Below are 17,567 nucleotides of genomic sequence, written 5' to 3'. Positions count from 1 at the left end.
ATCATTTAACATGCATTTCTAAAAAGTACATGAAACTACTGACTCCTGTACAGGTCAGATATAAGCTGGGGGCATTCATGGAGAGAAGTGTGTGAACCTTGAGCTAAGAGTAGGGAAAAAAAAGATAAAATTCTTAATAAGGCATAAAAATGGTGGCAGCAATATATGTGATTTGGCATAAAACTGAAGTTGTAGATATACTACTTTCACAAAGTCATAGAGTGCAATGAAAAAAGCTGTTTATTAGAGTATAACATATTCCAAAAAGTACCCAGAATTTTGGAATAAGTTTTCACAAGGTGACTGCGCTTGTTTAAACAGTAAACAGATCAGTATATAGGACGTTATCAAAGCCACAGAAGCCCTCCTAATTCCCCCTTCTGGTCACTATTTCCTCCTTTCCAAAGTTACCGTTACCTGACTTCTAACAGGGAATTAGTTTTGCCTGTTCACGAAGTTTATATAAGGAGAAGCTCCCAATATGTACTCCTCTGTGTCTTTCAGGTAACATTTTGTCTGTGAGCTTCATCCATGTTGTTCTGTATAGCTATAGTTCATCTGCATGCTGTGTAGTATATTCCATTGTATGAATATTACTACCTTCATTCATCCATTTTACTGTGAGTGAATATTTGAGTTGAGTTTCCAGTTTTTGGCTCTTATGTATAATGCTGTAATGAACATTCTTGTACATATCTTTTGGTAACATATGCGTGCATATTTACTGGATATATACTCATGAGTGCAATGATTGGACCATGTGTTCAGGTTTAGTAGATACTGCCAAGTAGTCTTCTAAGATAATTGAACAAATTTGGATTCCCACCATCAGCGTATGAGAGTTCCAGTTACCGGATATATGTATTGCGGATATCTTCTCCCACTCTGTGACTTACCTTTTCACCCTAAATAGTATATTTTGCTGAATAGAAGTGTCTGGTTTTAATATAATCCAGTTTTTCTAAGCAAACTTGAAGCTGGCTGACGTGAGTATGTGTCAACACAAGAGAATGAAATAGGGTCCTTTAAGGGAGCTAAATGCCAGAAACGCTATGTGTTGACAATGATAAGCATTCTACTGGCTCATATTTTCTTTACTCTCCTATACAATCTCCCTTATTAATATAAAATATCTTTCTTTGTCTCTTATAATGCTTTTTGTTGGGATTCTGTTTTATCTGATATTAAGATAGCTTTGCCAGTTTCTTTTTGTTAGCATTTACCTGGCAAATGTTTTCACATCCTTTTATTTTAGTCTCCTGGTAGAGTTTTATTTTAGGTTATCTCTTTTATCAACAGCATACAATTAGATTTTTAACTCCAGACTGAAAATTGTCATTAACCCCAATTCACATTAATTGTGATTCCTGATATATTTGGCTTGTTCCTGCCATCTTATTTTCCATTTTCTAATTTGCGTGCTTTCCCTTTGTTTCTCTGATGCGATCTCAATAACAGGAAGTAGCAGGGTTTAGGGCTTGCTGGCTGAGACCTGCTGAGTTAAGAGAGACAGGCTCTGCCCTTGGGCCTATTTCTGTCTCTAGAGCAGCATAGGAGCACAGTGAATGGAAGGCACCTTCCCCCTTACCTACAGGCTCAACAGCAGTACAGCCTTCAAGAGAAATGCTCACTTGTCAGTGCAGTTAGAACATGGAGAGTTTGAACATGAGCGACTGTGTTAGCCACCTCTTTGTGCACCACCTTAGTCCCCACCAGCCTCACCCACGTCCGTCCCCAGCACCCTGGTGATCAACTCTGCATGGACTTCCGCTGGCCTCGTCCAGGTGCGGCCTTGAATGGCCTGGGCTTAGATCTGCACCGTGTGCCTCTCGCCTCTTAGCTTGGCGTTCCCGGGTTGATGCTGAGGCCTGGGATGCCACGTGACCTCTAGGGGCCCCCAGCGTGTACAGCCTGGTGATGCAGGGGAGTTAAAGCCCCACAGGCTGAAGTGTTGACCATCTGGAGAAGGGTGCTGATGGACAGATTCTTTCACCTCTTCTCCCTCCGAGGCTGACTCTCCTGAGGCCAGCTCATGTGGCTTCTTGGGAAAACAGTCCCCAGAGTTCAAACAATCAGCTGCAGATGAGGAGAGATGACTCCTTTTACTCTTGGTTCTCCTTTCCTCCCCCATCCCTTACTCTTGCCCCCCTAGAATTGCACACCCTAATAGATAAGCTTGTGTCACAGACTCTTTTTTCCTGGGGGATTCCAGGCTAACCGAGTGACTGTATGGTTTTGGAGTATATTATGGATTTTTGAGTGACAGATCTAAATTTTCTAATTACATTTTACATAGGTAGCATAGGCTAATGTAATGATTCGCTCATGTTCCTTACTGATACTTCAGGAAATAAGGGGAGGCAAATCATCTGTTACTAGGTGGACAAAGGAACCAGCCTGAGCCTTAACCTTCGCTACCAATAATCCACTAAGTGCATGATCCGAAAAGGTGGCACTTGGTCCTTTTTATTTATTTATTTATTTATTAAAGACCTTTCTCCTCACTATTGGTGATTACATCCCTGGCTCTTCTCATGTTACTAACAATCATTTTGTTGCTACAAAGCAATACTAGAGTGTTCAGCCAAATCAAATACCACCTGCAGGGAGTGTTCAGTCAATATGAGATTGTGCTAAGTTCACAGAGGTGGGTGGTAGGTGCTGACTACTTTGGTCCAGGCCATGCACAACGGGAATGGGTAAAGCCAGGGTGCTTTTCCCAATTCTGATGCTGCATCCTTGGCTAGGTAACTAGACCTCTCTGTCATTTTCCTCATTCGTCATCGCTCTTTGCAGCCCAGTGTGTTGCCGCTGTTGCTGTCCTCTAACTTGGTTTGCACACGCAGTGGGAAATATTGCTGTCCGACCAGCAGTCTTTTGACCTCAGGTAAAGAACTCGAGTCTGGAAAGAGAATAACAGCACGAGGAGTTCCAGTTGAGAGGTCTGTAGTCCTGGACCTCAGGGACAGTCACTGTGGGCCTCATTCATCAACAGTTTCTTGAGCACTCGGACGTCAGGCACTGTGTTGGGTGTGGGTTCTCCCTGGTCCTGGGGCTGATCTCAGTGCCTAGAATATCTGTGGAAGGACATGTCAGAGCATCTGTTCTTCTCCCTCCGTGTTAGCACAAATACCTCTTTCTAATTCCCCTCATGCCTACTACAAAAGTTATCGTGTTCTGCTTTATTTTACTCTGCCTTCATCTTCCCTGATATATTCAGGGATGGAAAAACCAAAGCTTGGACAAAAGATGTTCTGTTTAACCAGTGTATCACAGAATATGTTGTTGTTCAGCTAAACTCAAGATATTTTCTTTTTTCTACTCCACAGAAATACGCAGTAAATTAGTAGTGTCTGTGACGTGTTAGCAAAACGAAAAAAAAAAGTGTTTATATGCTTGTTTTTCTTTCCATCCTCTGTTACTGTGGGGAAATGCCTCTTGTACTCTTTAGAAGGGATGGGAATGACCAAGTTCTTACAGACTTTGATTTATCTGAAAAGGACTCAGATGTGATGTGTAGCTGGGCACATACAGTGGTCTTTATTCCAGCCAAAGGGACACAATAGCCAATTAATTGTTCTAACTAGAAAGTGTGCCCTGAATATTTGCACCTCTCTCCCCTGGAGAGGAGCCTGATGAACAACAGAAGAGGAAAACAACAAGAATTTAACAATGGAAATCTCCTTCCCTTTCCGAGACAGGGTGAGGCAAGGGACTTGGGGCCCAGATACTCCATAAACTGTGCTGTTTTTCTAGCAGCTTTTGAGATTAGTCCTTAGTTCAGTTTGAAGCAACAGCTTAAATGGGAGTTTGTATATGCTTTTGCTTTCCTCTAGTGTCTGAGATAAAGAGCTTTTTGAGAGAATTCCCACTTTGTTTCTGAACTAAGCAAGCTGGGAGGATTTTTTCTAAAACTTGATCAGATGGGCTGGGGGAGCTCAAGACACCCTAGAGGCCAGGTGTAGTGGTGGCTGCAGTGTCACTGCAGAGCCCTGACCAAACCAAAATGTGGGGAACCCGAGAGGCCTGAGATGGTGCCCATTGTAGACTTAGCACTTTTGCTGTGTAGACTGTAGCCTCACACACGTAGCAAAACCTGTTATAGCAGTTTTGTGCTTAGAGCTACATTCCTCAGGGCTCTTTGCCTCTTTTAAAGTGTCTTTATTTTTAAACTAAAGACATTTAGGAATATTTAATACTAAACACTGTTTTCAGTTATACTTTGCTACCACATGCCCTTCATTTTTTTTTTTTTTTTTTTTTTTTTTGCGGTATGCGGGCTTCTCACTGCTGTGGCCTCTCCCGTTGCGGAGCACAGGCTCCCGACGCGCAGGCTCAGCGGCCATGGCTCACGGGCCCAGCCGCTCCACGGCATGTGGGATCTTCCCAGACGGGGGCACGAACCCGTGTCCCCTGCATCGGCAGGCAGACTCTCAACCACTGCGCCACCAGGGAAGCCCCCATGCCCTTCATTCTTAACGGAGACCAGTTGAGTCCTTCATTCCCTCAGCTCCAATAGTTATATTATTTAAGCTGATACTCCATCAGTTTCTGTAGGTTTCCATAATAGCAGGATCGGATTTATCTAGGTCAATCTGAACTTGAAATTATAACCTTTCAGATGAAAGTAGCACTTCAGAGGTGTTGAGCTAATGAACACACCCATAGGAAAGGGAACCCAGACATCAGTTTGTCTCCATGCTGGGAAGCCTGCAGGAGTGGGATTCCAAGCCTGGGGTACAGTTCATCCACCTGCATCTCCTTTTTTCTTTTTTTTAAAAATGTTTTTGCCCTGCCACCTTTTCTTTTTCCTATCTTCTATTCCTTTTTATCTTTTGGATCTCAAAGGAAGATGATCAATGGATTTCTCTTTAGCACTGAAAGGATTTCTGAACAGCATTAGAGATGACTTTTTCCCTTCTCAATAGGACAAGTGCAGCTGCTGCGTTTCATTTTGTTTTATGCCCTTTTCATCTGTGTGTCAGATGGGTTGCCATAACGCCTTAATAGAGTCTTGCTAATTTTCTACTCTTTGCCCTTAGTCATGTAGCCTGTGGTGTTAGTCATGTAGCCTGTGGTGTTAAATTCTTTCTCTAGGACTGCATCTCTATTCTTCTGGAGTTTCAGAGGAGAAAGAGAATCCGTCATTAGCACTGTATGCTTTTCACAATCACGATACCAGTAATCCTGCATCCAGAGGTAATAAACAAGTAGGTAAAGGACTTTGGGGTTTACTGTTCCAATTGCCAAAATCTCAGAACAAAAAAATTCTGGGATATGCAAAGAAAAGATGCACAGTGATCCTAGATTTTCTGTGTAACTCTTTCAGCGTAATCAGTATAGTCAAATTCAGGAATGAGTTTTGATTTTTGTCAACAAATTTCATACGTGAAGTGGTTTGTATGCGTGGAGAAGTGCCTAGTATATGGGAGAATTGGCCTTCCCATACCCCAATTCTTTACTTAGTTGACTTCCACTGCTTTTGTTGATAGCAATTTAGTCACGAGTTCTAACAATTTTATGGGTCAGTTTTCTTTGTGTTTTGTGGGTAGCAGTTAGGAGAATGGGTTTTGGCCAAACCAACTGAAATTCAAGTCCTGGCTCAACTGTTTACTGCTTCTGTGATTTTTGAGCTGTTTGAGCTGCGCTTTTCTCATTTGCGTAGAATGGAGATGATAATGGTGCTGACTACATGTGGTTGTATTGAGGATGAATATGCTAGCGGAACATCATTACCACTTCCTACTAGCTACCAAATCTTACTGTTGTTCTTCATGTAGTTTCTTGAGCACATCCTGGAAACTATGACTGCAGATAAAATGAATGTTTATAAGCTTTGAAAGTATGTTTTATACAATGGAATATTATTCAGCCTTCAAAAAGAAGGAAATTCTGTCATAATCAACAACATGGATGAGCCTAGAGGACATTATGGTAAATGAAACAAGCCAGTCGTAGAAGGACAAATACTGCATGATTCCACTTATAATGAGGTGTCTAAAAATAGTCCAGCACATAGAAGCAGAGAATACAATGGTGCTTGCCAGGGGCTTGGGGGAGGGGAAAATGGGGAGTTGTTGTTTAGCAGGTATCAAGTTTCAGTTATGCAAGAGGAGTAAGGTCTAGATGTGTGCTGTACAGCATAGAGCCTAGAGTTCGCAGTACTGTATCATACACTTCAAAATTTGTTGACTGTAGATCTCATGTAAATGGTTCTTTACCATAATTTAAGAGAAAATTATGATACATACACATTGCATTTTCCAGTTGCATCTGGTTTCAAAGGGAAATTTTGAACCACGAGTAATCCAAAGATAGTTACTTACCTAATTCACAGTTCTTTCCTTCAAATCCAACTTGACACCAACATTCATAGGAATTAATGTCATCCTTGCACAGGCCGCCATTTAAACATGGATTGGACTCACACTGATCTCCATCTTCGAGATAGATTAAGAAGTTGAATTAGCAGATCCATTGCTTAGAATGCTTAGTCTTCCCTGCACAGACTCATGGAGAGGGGAGCCTGATTTTAGGGTCAGAGCAAAACTGCTGACCTGGAAACCAACTGCTTATGGGATGCCCCTGTCTTCCTAAGTTTCTAAAAACAAGTAAAGGTTTTTAGGCTAACATTGTCCTAGGAAATGGCCCCGAGGAAGGCATGTACATTGTTTATGTAACTGAAGGGAGGAGGAAGAGGGAAAAGAATGTCTGAGTATAGAGATGTACTCTATCAGCAGAGTGTGAGAAGAATGTTCAATCCTTCCTTATCGAACAATGATGGAGTTAATTCTCAATCAAATCACATTGCTTCAACAATCATCTGTGTGTTGTACAAGGCTTGCTCTGTCACAGGTCTTGTAGAGCAAGCTGAGCTAGGTAACAGATAGCAACTCTACTCAGGGACCTGGCAGCCTAGGCATGGTGCACATGCATCCACTTCCTCATCTTATCACTTCACTTTTAAGCAGAGTATGCAGTGATGGTTCCAAACAGTACAAAAGATGCTTTACTCCTGAAAGATATTCTACTGTCTGTGCTTAGGTCCCAAATGGTTTGGTAAAGTGAGAAACAACTTTCAATACAAAGAATTAAAAAAGAAAAAGTTCTGAAAATGTGCTTTATTTATATATAGATTGGCTATGTTTCCTTCCCACCTTTCCTTAAGTTTCTACATTTGCAGAGTTTTAGAGAGCCTTTGAGGATACTGGTCATCAGAAAACAGGAGGAAGGAATAGGTAAGAGGGGAAGGGTCAGGATGTGGAGGGAGCCTTTAAGTCTGGTTTCTTAGAGCTCTGCCTCCATCCGTACTTTTAAGGAAGCTTCAGGAGAAAGGGATGAATAGAACCAGAAGGGAGGCTGGTGTGCACTGTGAGCTGAGAGAGAGCCCTGAAGAAAACTGGGAGCGCGATCAGCAAGGCTTAATGTATGAGTAACAAAAGAGTAAGTGATAAAGATGATGTAAGAATAAAACAGGGAGCGAAAGGGGGCAATTTAAGAGAAATTTCTAATGGTCGTTCATATTTTAGAGCCAAGCTCCGTGACATCTAGTGTGTGGCCCCCTGCCTGCTCTGGGGACAGCAGGAGAGTGTCTGTCGTGCTCGCTGTCAGGAGCATGTGTCCAGGTCCCACTGGCTGGGGGTTAGCACCCCTTTCCTAGGAATAGTCCCTCTCTGGAAAACTGCTTGTTGTACAAATTAGACCTTGTCCCCTCTGCCCCTTGATCCAGTGTGCTTTTGCACAGATACTTCGTTTGTTCCAATTCTATGAAAACAAAATACGTTATCTCTGGTTTATTATTATTGATGTTCAGAACTGGTCTAAAAAAATGAGCCACATTTGCACTTTATATTACAGACCAACGGAGCTGAATTATTTAGGATGTTTCACTGAAAGGCTCTGGGCTTGCAGCCAGCTACACAGCAACTCAATTGCTGAGACATATCTTTAAAATGAGTGTCATTTCATCCTGCATTTAGTCCTCCTTTGGGTGCTTGTCTGTGTGTACTTCGGGCTGAAGCAAAGCCACAGACTGTAGGGGTCAAAGACAACAAGGGACAAGACCTTGCCAAGTGAGAGCTTCCTGTTTAAGCCTACCAGGTGGTGGTTTAATGAATAACTGCATGTAGATTTGAAGGCCGGGAGGGGTAATAGAGAAAGTGGGGATTGGGCAGTGGAGAATTTGGCTGCTCTTCTGGGCTCCATGACTCCCTAGCTGGGTGACCTTTGACAAGTCATTTAACCTCCCTAAATCTCAGTTTCTTCTTCTGTAAAATGAGGTTCATAGTGCTTTGCTCACAGGGTTGGTGTGAGGATTAAAGGTGACAGGCACTCTGTAAAGGGCTGGGCAGATGCTGGTTAATGTGGTTGGGTGATGTTTCCTCTTCACCAGGCTCCTTACTTGGTGAGATGATGGAAGAGAGTAGGGCAGGAGTGAGGGGCCTGCGTCCCTACTGTGTGAGAAAGCCCATACAGGGAGAAACAGCATAGGCTATTTTGGGGGGGGGGTGGGAATCTCGACTGCAAAGTGAAAATAAGCCGTGGAGTTGGGTTTTCTTTTTCTCTTTTCTTGTTTTTGTTTTATTTTTAGCAGACAAAGCAGTAGTGATAGTGTAAAAAATTAATAAACAGAAACCTCAGTTAAATAGAGTTAAGAGGGACTTCCCTGGTGGCGCAGTGGTTAAGAATCCGCCTGCCAGTTCAAGGGACACGGGTTCGAGTCCTGGTCCGGGAAGATCCCACATGCCGCGGAGCAGCTAAGCCCGTATGCCACAGCTACTGAGCCTGCACTCTAGAGCCCGTGAGCCACAAGTACTGAGCCCATGTGCCACAACTACTGAAGCCCTCGCACCTAGATCCCATGCTACACAACAAGAGAAGCCACCGCAGCGAGAAGCCCGCGCACCACAAGGATGAGTAGCCCCCGCTCGCCACAACTAGAGAAAGCCCGCCCGCAGCAACGAAGACCCAATGCAGTGAAAAATAAATAAATAAATTTATTTAAAAAAATAGAGTCAAGAGATTGGAAGGCAGAGCTCTCATGCCCTATGACGATAGCAGAGCCCAACACGAAGAAGACAGACTCCTCTTCTCTCTTGGCAAGGACTCAGCCAATGAAAAGCCAGGGACTCTTTGTTTACTGTAGCCCTCCTCACTTCCTTTTCCCCTCTCTAAAGGAGCTGTCTGCCCCCTACCATGCAGGGACTTGCACGTGGCTCATGGTGGTTGTAGACCCTGAATTGCAATTCTCTGCTGATCCTGAATAAACCCATCTTTGCTGAAGTCTGTTTGTTTCAGGTCAACAACAGAATCATGCCCTTGATGTTTTCCAGGTATCTTTACCTGAGTTACAGTCAACAACACAGCCTGTGACCTAGAAGGTAGGGGGCCAACTTCAAAATATGGTGTTTAAGAGGTACTGATGAACCCCTACTCACAGGTGCGGGGCCAGCTGGGTTGGGGGGTGGGCAATGAAGGGACCCATGGGAGTTTAAATGTAGCCAGGAATACTTTGGGAGGAAAGGTAGAAATTGATTTGCTTTCAAATACAAGATTCAAAATTTTAAATAGATTAGAAATAGAGAATAAAAAGACTTGTTTGGACTAACTGTAGGGCAATACCTTAGTAGAGAGTTGGCGTGGTAGCATTCATTACTAAGAACAAGGAAAGGCAGATAAAGCAAATGTAATGGAATGGACCTCTTCTTCCCTCATGATTTAAAAACAAAGTGGAGAAATTATGAGTTAACTAGAATATGAATAAGTCCATTAGTGTCTACAGAACAGAATCTGGGAAAATAGAACTGATGGAATTCAGTGCATTGGCTGTCCAGGTTAGTTTCTGTCCATGCAAATGGTCTTAGGTAAATCAAGCTGGGAAAGTTACACTGTCTCAAAATCCTGCTGCTGGATTTTATTTTATTTATTTATTTATTTATTTTTTTGCGGTACGCGGGCCTCTCACTGTCGTGGCCTCTCCCGTTGCAGAGCACAGGCTCCGGACGCGCAGGCTCAGCGGCCATGGCTCACGGGCCCAGCCGCTCCACGGCACGCGGGATCCTCCCGGACCGGGGCACGAACTTGTGTCCCCTGCATCGGCAGGTGGACTCTCAACCACTGCGCCACCAGGGAAGCCCTGGATTTTAAATTAGTTTTAAAACTTAGTTGTCATTAAAGTTTTGACTTTTCCTCCTTTTGGTCAATTCATTCAACAAATATTTACTCAGTGCTTCTGTACCAGATACTGTTAGAGGTACTAGGACTATATCAATAAACAAAACAGTTGAATACCCCTGCCAACATGAAGCTTGCATTCTAGTGAGGTGGGAGACATAAATAGTATAGGTAAGACCATTATATGATACCTCAGTGGTGAAAAATGCTATGAAAAATAATAGAGCAGGATACGGTGTCTAAAGTGATGAGGTTATGGGGGGCAGGTTGAAGTATTAATAGATGATCAAGGCAGGCTTCATTGAGAGGGTGATATCTGGGTAAAGACCTGAAGGAGGTGAGTGAGTGAGCCTAGGGGAACCTGGCAGAAGAACCTTCCACATTAAAGGAACAATCAGGTCTCAGACTTTGAAATGGAAGCATTCCTAGAGCATGCAAGGAGCAGCAGCAACAACCCAGGATGTGTGAGGAGGAGAGGAGGTCAGAGGGGCAGCAGGGAGGGAGGGGCTGGGCAGTCAGGAGGGCCGTGCAGGCCGCCAGAAGGAGGAGCACTTTTAAGCAGTATACGTGTAAGTCAGTCAGCATTCTCTGATTCTCTGCTGAGGATGGTAAACTCTCATTCAGTCCCAGATGCGATTCTCTTTGGTCTCTCCCTTCCAGATTCCTGGGGTGGAACGATGTTCCTTTTGAAGCCCTAGGAAGAAGTAAGCGTATCTGCCGGCGGATATCTCCCACGCTGGCATAAACCTGGAGTCTCTCACCATTCAATTTTGGGTAAAAGGAGTTGGACTTATTTTTCTGAGCCCTTTTGACAGAGTTTAATATATTATCTGTTTACACAGAAGAAAAAAATACATAATTCTCAAATGTTTCGTATACTAGAGGATAAAATGAATTGCTTACCAACATATTGCTTCCAAAATTCAGTCTATAACGAAAAAGAAGACAAGGTAATGGTACTATTTAAAATGTTTTCGCTTTGATTCCTTCTCTATTATAACATTTATAAAACACATGTATGTATAGATATTTTAAAATTCCAAAGAGAAGTATGGTTCCACCCCCCCTTTTTAAAGGGTTTTCTATTCTTTGCTCTGCATCTGAAGGATGTTATGTGGAAATACTCACAGTTTTCTCAGTGTTTTCAAAAACTTCTCGTGCTTCTTCAAAACTACACTTTTCTTCTATACATTCTCTCTCAAGGTTCCCTCGAACAAACTCTTCCAATTTACCTGAATTATACCTCTTTGGCCGATTCAGAATTTTGGTGGCACTTTCACGATCAAGAAAAACTGAAATTTAAAAGACAAAGAAAGCATCATGAAAATTAAATACATCTCTTAAGAAAGGCTTTCTTTCTTTTTTTTTTTTTTGCGGTATGCGGGCCTCTTACTGTTGTGGCCTCTCCCGTTGCGGAGCACAGGCTCCGGACGTGCAGGCTCAGTGGCCATGGCTCATGGGCCCAGCCGCTCCGCGGCATGTGGGATCTTCCCGGACCGGGGCACGAACCCGTGTCCCCTGTTTCAGCAGGCAGACTCTCAACCACTGCGCCACCAGGGAAGCCCGAAAGGCTTTCTTTTTAATCCAAGTAATCCCAAAGCCAATTTATCTTCGGGACATGGACCCAAAATCTGTGATGTTCTCATGGTACTGTATACACATGGAGATTTAGGAATTAAAATTCAATTTTACTCTTAGTCAAGAGAACTCTGGTAATGAAAGTTCAGATTTTCAATCATATTTGAATTTACTCTGGATGAAAAAGAAAGTTCTCAGATAAGCAGTTAACTTCACACTTGGTCATCATTTGAAAATAACTAATTGCAGATCCTTGCAAGGTGATCCATCACGCTGGCCGGGCTGTGTTTACAGGATGCAGTTGCCCAAATGCCTTTGGAGCACATTTCCCTCGGAAGAGCAGAAGCCTAAATGCAACCCTGCTGTCTCTCACTAGATATTAAAGAAAAACCACTGCATTCATGTTTTTTTTTAACCTTCAGACTCACAGCACCTTAAGTTGGCATGTGTTCTAGGAATACCAGTGACATAAGTCTTTCTCTGGGATTCAGGATGTGTTTTATTTTAGCTCTGACTGTCTAGCCTGTTAGAAACACACTCCTGAACTCTGGAGGATTGAGGTCTCTAACCTAATTCTCCACCCCAGCCCCTCCCCGCCACTCTCCATATCTCAGTCTCTTCTTTCTGTTTCACTCTCTGTGCGTGTTTCTCTCTAGATAGACAGATATAGATGTAGTATCTATATCTATAACTAATAACAGGAACTCAAGAAGTTGCCTGGAGTTACTCCTTTCTTCTAGACTGTCTGATACCATCTCAACAGGACCAGGTGTTTATAACATGAACTTTCCAGGGCATTTTGGGACTGTTTTCTCATTAGCGCCAAAAAAAAAAAAAAAAAAAAAAAGGAAAGGGAAAGAAACAAACCGAAGTTCCTTATTTCCATTGCAGCTGTTTGCTTTATGGAGCCTTCTAGTCCCTTCACAGCCTCTCACTTTTCTCTTTCTCTTCAAGTCCCCTTGGGCTTTACTTTTCCCCTGAATTTAGCTTAGACTTTTTCTCTTCAACTCTTCCCTTGCCAACTTTCTCAGTTCCCTTCACCCCTTCTTCAGTGCTGCAATACCCCGCAATCCCAACCACTAGGTCAGTGCCACTAGCTGCCTCTTCCTTCCCTTGCCAGGCAGCCAGGCGCCCTGGGAGAAAGCCACTAGCTGCAAATGGGTGCCATGGCATATCGACACCTCCCAGCCTGCACCAGGCCCTCCTCTCTGCTTGCCAGTTCATGTGCTTGGCCCTGGGCGCTCCTACAGTAGCATCTGTGTCTGTATCCATTTACAGTGCAGTCTAGTGGAAAAATAGGGGTTTGGAGTCAGAGCAGACACACCTGGATTTGAATCATATGTCTACCAGCTATTGGCAATGAGACCTCAGGCAAGTCACATAATCTCTGCAGCTTAACTTTGTCAAGTGTAAATGGGTATAACAGTAGTATCATCAGACTGTCTACCTCCCAGCGTTGCTGACAGGGTCAGTGAGATAATGTGTACAGGCTGGTGTATGTTGGTTTTCTCTCTTCCTTTCTACTCCTCTGTCTGGTCTGCCTTCCTAATTTTCTCAATTCCCTTTTTATTTACTGCACTTTTCTGTGGCTCTTTCTCTTCTTTACCGCAATCCATATAATGAAATGAGTACTGTCAGGATCAGCAGTGACCTCCTAAAGGGTAATTTTGAGCTTCTGTATTTCCTGCCTGCTCTGAAACATTTCTAATTGTTGATCTTTCCCTTTTCAGGGTGCTCTTTTCATGAAATCACTCTCTCCTGGTTCTCCTCTTCGCTCTGATTCTTGTTACTCATCCACCACTTGCATCCATTCATTCCCCTTCTTCTGCTTGCCCCTTATATGTTCAGAGTTCTCCCTGGCTCCAGCCTCCAGCCTCAGCCTTGTCCCTCTTCACTCCATACATCCTTGCTAGGGCCGGGACTGGGGTGAGGTAAACAAGGCCCCTAGGGCACAGAATATAAGGAGTTCCTCTCTCTCAGTGTGTGCAAGTATGTCTATGCCCTGTGTGCCCTGCTTGCCTCACCCTAGTCCAGCCCTGACTCAACACAATTTTCTGAGCACTCACTACTGCCAGGCACTGTACTAGGTGCCACAAGATCCGTGCTCACTCCCTGCATCCTCACACACGTGGTTGTAACGACTGTCTATACGCCAGTGAGTTCTGAATATCCATCTCTAGTCAGATATATGTTCGGAATTCCAGATTGTCTTTCCAACTTTGTAACTGTCCATCGTCATGTGGCTGATAAGAGCTGATGTTTATTTAATGCTTCTGATGCGCTGGACAATGTGCTTGGTGCTTTGCATCCATTATCTCATTCCCTTCTCACGGCAGTCCCATGAGAGAGGTACTGTCATCTCATTTTCGTAAATCAAAAAAAACGGAGGTTCAGAGAGGTTAAGTGATTTGCCCCAAGTGATATATTAAAGTGTCAGAGCCAGAATTTAGACATTGGCAGTCAGACCGCACAGTCCATGCTCTTAGGCACTGTGCTGTATCCTAAATGCTCAAGACATGGTCTTTCCACTTCCTCTAAACCCGTTCCCCTTCCATACCCAGGTGGTTAAGTCATATCATTTCTGCTTCCTCAGTGTCACTTGCATTCCATTCCCGCCTCTCTGTCTGTACAGCTAATGTCCCGGTTCAGGCCCTCGTGCCTTTCCTGGATGATTACAGTAGCCTCAAGACTGGTCTCCCTTTGTCTGGCCGCCCCTTCCTCACGCAGTTCATGAGACTGTTGCCAGGCCGAGCAGTGGTATTCATGTTTACACTTCTGATGACTCCACATTCCATTCTCTTGTCCAAACTCCTTAATTTAGGGCCTTCCTTATCTGATGACCTGACCCTGCCTCACCTGTCATATTCAATATTGAAAACATACTTAGTTCCTGAAAGACCTCACGTTCTTTGTGGATCTGGATCTCTGCACATGAGTGATCGTCTCTTCACAGGATGACCTAGATCAGTCATTTAAGGAGAGTGTACCTACTTATTTTTTAAGACCCAGCTCAAAATATTGTCTCTCTGTCAGTGTCTCCCCAGTTAATGTGTTCCTTTTTCTGTGCCCCTTTAGCAGCTGGTATACATCTGCTCATGTTATATTGAAATCTCTCAGCTGACCTCATGGTGCTTCAGGTCAAAGAGGGAATCTGGTTTATCCCCAAGCCCCTAGTACCTTGCCACAGTACCTGGCACCGTATTAGTCACCTAGTTTCGTAAAGTTTTCTAAAGCGTGTGGACTGAAGCTGTCTTTCATTTATTTCATTCATTCATTCTAAATGAAAGACAGGTTGGGTCCATATGCTTTACAAAACTGAATTGGTTTTAGGGAACACATTTGATTTCAAAATTCTAAATTGATGCAGTAATATCTAAGGGCAGCAGCCATGAAAATGCAGCATCTCAGAAAATAATTCGTAGAAACTGCTTTGAGAAGCCAGTGGTGGTTCAGCAGTAGAGGAGAGCACTGCATCAACACTGTCCATCCTGAGGGAAGGCCCCTGGGTGCTCTGCTCAAGGACCTATTATCTCTGATTAAGGTGACTCCGGAATCACACTGCCTTTCTCCTCACCATTGTCTGTCTGAGGGTCATATACTTAACCTCCCTTCGGGCTTATCTCTTCTAGTCATTATTTCCCAAGCTCTGAAATCTTAGTCCTCCTTTTTTTCTCTGAATCTATCCTTTTTCCTACATCTGAGGTCTTCAGGGGGGCAGCAGTCCTCTTAAAACCTCCATCATCTCAGCACTTATCTTGAAGGAAGGGTTTGGATCCTTTGTCCTCCTAGATTTCACACTGATGAGATGTGTGTAAAGACTTAGCATTCTGTCCTACTTTGTGAGTGTTCATGCTGAATTTCTTTATGGCTTGACTCTAGCCAGTTTGCTGGCTTGATTTAACCTCTGCATTCTCGTACCATTATTTCTTCATTTCAGTGTGACATCATGTCTGGAGTGGGAACCTCGGGCCAGTCTGCTTTCTGGGGATGCTTAGGGTTGGCACCCCTGATCCTCCACTGTCACCTACTAGATTTGATCATAATAGGTTGACAAGTAAGTGTGATAAATGCTTCCTGTCAGAACATGCTGTTTATCTAAATGGGGTAATTTCTTCCCTATGTGCCTGCCTTTGGGGAATGCATAAAGTCACTAAAGTTGTGAAAAAAAAACCAAGTGATGTAAATTGCTTTAACTAAGTTCCTACTCGACATCAATTCTTGGACTTGCTTTGCTGTCCTAAGAGCTCAAGTGAGTATTGAGTTTCCCCCTGTATTAACTCTGAGATGTTTAGAATCAGACAAAATAATTTCTCCCTCACCCATGGAAAACTTCAGTGATAAATAACAACTTACTAATGAAAAGTTTCTATTTTAACTACAACTTACAATTGAAGGTATATAATTTTATAGACTAAAAATTCGAGGCATGACTCATTAAATAGTTCTAAAATTTTGAATCACATCATGTCTTAAAATCAAACTTTTTGTGTAAATAAAACCATTGTTTTTGCTTTAATGTTTCCCATTTTGATTTCAAAATAATGAGTTAAAACCCCACAAAATGACAGTTAATTTTTTCTCCACATTCAGCTGTTTCCTTGTTAAAACATTTCCCCCTTTTATTTATTTTTTTAACCAAGGAGACGACTTTTCTAAGGAATTACATTGTCAAATCATAAGCCCAATAGTGTCCATTAAAAAAATGTACTATAAACATTGTAAATCTATTTAGTTTTAAAAATGAGGAAGAACCGGTACCAGAGAACTAGTACTCACCAACCCACATGCTAATTAGTAGAATCTTAAACATTGTGGTCAAATCCTATAATCATTATTGAATGAAGAAGAAAGCCCCAGACATTTCTATATCTAAAAGCCAAGCACATTGAATGTATCTTTATAAAGGAGACAAACCTGTACATTCAGCACTGAGTAGATATCCTAAAAGGCAGATGGTGACGAGGCCCGGTGATTCTGCCATGATCATGTTCAGGCACCGCATAACCTTTGCTAGTAGATTGTGCAAGTAGCAAGGTTGACAATTGTTCCAAAGTACAAGCTGAGCTGTATTTACTTCTGGGAAACAATGTCCATCTCCCTCAGTGGGTCTTTCGGCTGTTTCCGATGTCCTCTTTGGTTAAATGAAGAGAGGAGGCAGTGGCCATTGTTAAACTTCACCTCTGATTCCATGGGCTTCTGTCACTGTGGCTGATCTGAGGCTGAAACAGGAAGTGACCCATCATTAGAATAGGGGGAGGTATAATGGCTGCAGTTGCTGTGGCAGCAAAATTCATCATAGGATCCATTTTATCCTTCTCAGGGAGCATTAATGTCATATAGTTGAAAGGTAAAGAGCTGGAAAGAATGAAGTCATTTTGTCACCCACCTTAAAACGTCTCCACTGCTGATATCTCTTGAGTCACCTGGTGGATCCTTTATGTTCCTCCTCATAACAAGGAGCTTATAAACTTTGTTGTGCTGTGTACCCATATGGTGAAACATATGGGCCCTGTCTCAGAACACATGTATGTATGATCATGTGTATGTATATGCATATATACTTATGTATAGAAAATAAATGTTATAAATATTATTATGTAATAGTTCATATGGATATACCACTTCACATGTAATATAAAAAACTCATTATAGTATACCAACATTTACCTACCATTCTTTGTGCTGTTGTTGTGATACATTTTATTTCTAAATTAAAAAAATTTTTTTTTTATTGGAGTATGATTGCTTTACAATGTTGTGTTAGTTTCTGCTGTACAATGAAGTGAATCAGCTATACATATACCTATATCCCCTCC

General features: G+C 42.7%; 1 protein-coding gene across 2 annotated transcripts in view; it reads right to left on the bottom strand.

Moving 5' to 3' along the window:
• F9 (coagulation factor IX) overlaps nucleotides 1–16,845 on the bottom strand; it is a gene marked incomplete at both ends in the record, with an annotated part of 28,333 nt that extends 11,488 nt beyond the window's left edge. The window contains 4 exons of one of the 2 annotated variants that reach the window (XM_079727560.1): nucleotides 6,327–6,440; nucleotides 11,077–11,101; nucleotides 11,302–11,465; nucleotides 16,666–16,845. In XM_079727560.1, the coding sequence (XP_079583686.1) occupies nucleotides 6,327–6,440; nucleotides 11,077–11,101; nucleotides 11,302–11,465; nucleotides 16,666–16,753 (391 nt within the window). The remainder of the gene's footprint in view (nucleotides 1–6,326; nucleotides 6,441–11,076; nucleotides 11,102–11,301; nucleotides 11,466–16,665) is intronic. The other variant, XM_079727561.1, reaches the window with a different exon arrangement.
• Between the last annotated feature and the right edge of the window lie 722 nt (nucleotides 16,846–17,567).

This window comes from Hyperoodon ampullatus (genome assembly GCF_949752795.1).
Source record: "Hyperoodon ampullatus genome assembly, chromosome: X".
NCBI lineage: Eukaryota > Metazoa > Chordata > Mammalia > Artiodactyla > Ziphiidae > Hyperoodon > Hyperoodon ampullatus.
The sequence above is the reverse complement of the archived record's forward strand: the minus strand, read 5'-3'. Positions and strand labels throughout refer to the sequence as shown.